Source organism: Palaemon carinicauda, chromosome 33 (genome assembly GCF_036898095.1).
Source record: "Palaemon carinicauda isolate YSFRI2023 chromosome 33, ASM3689809v2, whole genome shotgun sequence".
Classification (NCBI taxonomy): Eukaryota; Metazoa; Arthropoda; class Malacostraca; order Decapoda; family Palaemonidae; genus Palaemon; species Palaemon carinicauda.
In genome coordinates, this window is record NC_090757.1 from 79,045,643 (window position 1) to 79,050,642 (window position 5,000).

The following is a 5,000-nucleotide window of genomic DNA, read 5'->3' on the forward strand; positions in this document are numbered from 1 at the left end:
ACAGACTCCACACATTTAGATAGATTCACTCCTTACCACCACTTTTTCCTTTATCTATATACAGCACGGCAATTTCGGCAATATGTTGGAGGTTGAGGTTTCTAAATGTACCTGCAAAGGTACCATATCTCCTGTGTACAAAGCGAGACCGAATAGTCAGGATATATCTATCAATATATATATATATATATATATATATATATATATATATATATATATATATATATATATATATATATATATATATATGTGTATATATATATATATATATATATATATATATATATATATATATATATATATATATATATATATATATATATATATATATATATATATATATGATCATATATATGTATATATATGTACATATATATGTATACTTATGTCACGACTTAATTAATAACATTAACGTTTTATGTTAAAGCAGGTTCTTTTTAATTTGCATAAAGCCGTTACATAAAAAAAACAATAGTATTTTGTACAACCTTAAGTACCTTTAACAACCAGTTATAGTTTATAAACAATGATGGCAAAGGACAACGAGGGAGTATGATACAAAAAGGAAATATAAATATTTATTTACAAAAGAAAAAGAAAATAATTAAATAATATTTGGACAGAGGTAAGTTTCAGGTCACTGCAGCGTAAACTTGATGCTCCGTTGTAACGAAGTGTTGTTAATGTTAATTGCAGTTCTAAAAATGGAGGACAGTTACTAATACCAATACTTAACTTCCCGTAAAGTATCATCAACGGCGCTGCAGTTGCAGTAATAAACATGAGGGACCAGGTGATAAATCTGAATTTCCATTAGAGGCTGTCCAAGGCTGATGTCCTCTCCCGTGTTCCGTCGCAGATTAAAAGGTGCTGTAATCCTCCAGATGAAGACCAAGATTAGTATCGAGAACTTGATAAAAACTCTCGATCACAGCAGCTCTTCGAAGGCAAACATCCATGCATCAGCAGCGAAAGAATGATCAAACAGGCGTGACAGTGGTATAAGGAGCTGAAGACTCAAAGACAGGCGTTGATGTCTAATAAAGGGCACTAACAGCTACACACCATTGCAGCGATCCAAGGCAAATCCACTGCTCTCAGTAGATAAGTACCTCTCAGAGGCAATCCCAACCTCTCTAGCGTTCAGAGGATCACTGCCCTCAAACTTGGGCTTTTTCCGACAAAGAAGTCTCTCTGCTTCCACGTCATCATGTAAAGGAAGAAATTGTTGGATTAGAACTACCCTCCTTAACGACTGCAAAATAAATAACAAGCAAACAACACCCAGTTACCAACAAGCAGCAAACATACAACTGCGTGGGCAAAAAAATAAATAAATAAATATATAAATGAACGAACGAAAATACTTTCGGGCGTGATACCCCCAACCTAATAGGTAAAAAAAAAAAAATCTATTTTTTTTTTTTACAACTCATATGAGAGTTCCAACCAATTTTATATCTCAACATGTACTGAAAAGAAAAATTAACGGCAACGTTAAATGGCCTCAAGACCAGTAAATTATCACTTCCACAAACAAAAAACCAGTGATGAAAGAACGAGATGTTGCACCAAAGACACTGCAGGAAGAAAAATAAAATAAATACGAAAACAAAACAATAATCCAAGTGGAAAAGACATCACAGATTTCTAGAGAGGGCATCAGCGACGACATTGTCCTTCCCTTTCACATGTTTTACAGTCAAATTATATTCCTGGAGCATAAGACTCCAATTAGTGAGCCTTCTGTTTTTGTTCCTAAATTTGTTCACAAATTTTAAAGGGTTGTGATCTGAATACACAACAATTGGATCAACGCTAGATGTTACATAAATTTCAAAATGTTGTAGAGCTAAAACTAAAGCTAAGGCTTCCTTTTCGATTGTGCTATATTTCTTTTGATGCTCATTAAGTTTCCTAGAAAAATATGAAACAGGATGTTCAATACCTTCACTATCGTCTTGCAATAGCACTGCTCCTACTCCGAGATCGCTGGCATCCACCATTAACTTGAACCCCTTCTGAAAGTCAGGTGATTTCAAAATAGGATAGGTGCTTAAAATGCCTTTTAATTTATCAAAGGCTCGTTGACATGTATCGTCCCACAAGAATTTAGATTTCTCTCTTAAAAGATTAGTTAAAGGAGTTACTATTTCAGAAAAACTGGGGACAAACCTGCGATAGTAACCAGCGAGACCAACAAATTGCCTTACATTTTTCCGAGTTTTTGGAGTGGGAAAAGCTAGTACAGCTTCAATGTTCTTTTCCTTGGGTAATACTTTACCTTGTCCGACGTGATGTCCGAGGTAGATAACTTCAGCCTTTCCAAATTCGCATTTAGAAAGGTTTACTACCAAACCAGCGTCAGCAATTGCACGAAATAAGGCCCTGATTCTATCGACATGGTCTTTCCAGTTGTCACTGAAAATAATTATATCGTCCAGATAAACTACACAACCCTTCAATCCATTCGTGATCATCCACATCATTCTCTGGAAGGTACTGGCTGCGTTACGCATGCCAAAGGGCATGACTTTACATTCGAATAAACCTTCAGGTGTTATAAATGCTGATATTTCTCGTGCATTTTCAGTCAGAGGTACCTGCCAGTAACCTTTTAAAAGGTCTAACTTACTAATATACTTGGCATTACCAATCTTATCTATGCAATCTTCTATGCGAGGCAGAGGGAAATTGTCAGCAACTGTTAAGTCGTTTACTTTCCTGTAGTCAAAACACAACCTGTCTTGTCCATTTTCCTTTTTCACTAATACAACTGGGGAACTCCAAGGACTGCTACTTGGTGTTATCAAGTCATTCTCCAACATATAACTGACTTCCTTTCTCACAGCTTCAGCTTTCTGTGGACTTAACCTGTAAGGGGCTTGTCTAATTGGCTGGGCATTTGGCTTTAGTACAACATCATGTTGCAAACTACGCACAAGACCAGGAGTGTCCTTAAATATTGACGGATGTTCTTTGAATAAATCCTTAATATCAGTAGCTTCCTGAGCATTCAGATGTTTAAACAAACTATCTGGGTTACACAAAATTTTAGAGTTTTCGCCATTCCATCCATATTCTTTGCTTTCCATTTCTTGTCCATTACATTCTTTAGGTACAACAGCTGAAACAGATTTAACAGTGTTAGCTCTGGAAAAATATTTCTTCATAATGTTAATATGACACAACTGATACTTTTTCCTCCTCCCTGGAATTTCCACCAAATAATCAACATCATTCAGTTTCTTCTTAACCACTGCTGGACCCACAAACTGAGCTCTGAACTGACCTGGCATAGGAAGTAACACTAGTACTTGTTCTCCTGCTTCAAAATTCCTAGCTTGAGACTTTCTATCATAATGAGTTTTCATTTTAGCCTGCGAAGTAGAGAGATTATTTTGGGCCCATTGCCAAATGCTTCTTAATTTCTCTTTGAAAGACAAAATATAATCAAGTGAATTCATTTTACCACTACCCCCTTCCCAATGTTCCCTTAATAAATCAAGAGGTCCTCTCACATTGTGTCCATAGACCATCTGAAAAGGAGAAAAACCCATAGATTCACTAGGGGCTGATCTTAAAGCAAAAAGCAATAAAGGCAAGTCTTTATCCCATTCCTCAACATGGTCTAAACAATACTTAGTCAAAGCATTCTTCAGAGTGGAGTGAAATCTTTCAAGTATTCCCTGACTTTCGGGATGATATGAGGATGCCAAGTTGTGTTTAATGCCAAGTTCATTCATTTTAGCCTGGAACTCCCTACTAGTGAAATTAGAACCTAGATCCGACTGTATCTCTCGAGGCAAACCATAACGAGAAAAGAAGTCCATGAGATGCTTAATTACAATACCACTCTTAATGCCTCTAACAGGTATTACCTCGGGAAATCTAGTGGTTCTGTCCATTATAGTTAACATGTACTGAAAACCTGTTTTGGTTTTGGGTAAAGGTCCCACAATGTCAATAACAATTTGAGTGAATGGTTCTTCAACAGCTGGGATTGGAATTAAAGGCGCTTTTGTAATTTTCTGGTTGGGTTTTCCAATCATTTGGCACTGGTGACATGACTTACAATGTCTGACTACGTCTTTCTTTACAGAAGGCCAAAAAAAATTATCTTTCACTTTGGTCAGCGTTTTTCGTATTCCTAAATGACCACCCCATTCACTTTCATGAGCCTCTTGCAAAATAAAATGCCTAAACTTACTATGTACTACAATTTGTTCCCTTACCTTCCACTCTTCATCAGTAGATGCGGTCACTGGACGAATTAATCTATATAACACATCATTCTTTAATACATAACTTGCTTCACTTAAATCATCCTGTTCCTTTAGCTGTTCTGCTTCTTCATATATACTTTTCAATTCGCCATCTTCTTTTTGAGCACTAATTAGGGTTTGCCTATCTGGAAACATGCAACTAGAATCTGTAGCAAAGTCTTCAGATATATTAACCATAGACTTTAACGAAAGATTTTTTTTCTGCTTGGACTTACCTTTCTTTGTCTTAGGTTGAGTTTTGGTTTGGAAGCAGTTTTCCAAATTTACATCAGCTTCTCCTCCTTTGACTTCCTCTCTAGATTGGGCTCGGGTTACAGGAACAACAGGTTTAACATTTACCATAACACGTTCATTAACCACACTAGCCCCCTTTCGACCTTCTGATGCACAGGCTGTGCCACTACCTTGCATCACATCATTGCCTATCAACAAATCCACACCACTCACAGGCAATGCACTAACTACAGCCAGTTTCAACCTACCAGTTACCAAAGGAGATTCCAAATAAACTTCTTCCACAGGCCAAGATGTTACTGTATCTGGGAAACCCCCAAGCAACACAAAATCCTGACCTTTCCGTGAGAAATCTTTAGGGAGAGAGGTTTCCAGAATGCAGGACTGGCACGAGCCAGTATCCCGCAGCAATGCAACGATATTACCATCAGTTGCCTCAGATCCAACTTTCACTATACCTCTAAAGACAAAGTCTTCAAA

At 36.9% G+C, this 5,000-nt stretch overlaps 1 protein-coding gene across 1 annotated transcript in view; it reads right to left on the bottom strand.

Annotated features, from left to right (window-relative positions):
• Nucleotides 1-5,000, bottom strand: part of LOC137626277 (uncharacterized) — a 49,640-nt gene that overhangs the window by 43,587 nt on the left and 1,053 nt on the right. Inside the window, exon 2 of the mRNA XM_068357350.1 lies at nucleotides 1,949-4,825. Coding sequence (XP_068213451.1) covers nucleotides 1,949-4,825 — 2,877 coding nt within the window. The remainder of the gene's footprint in view (nucleotides 1-1,948; nucleotides 4,826-5,000) is intronic.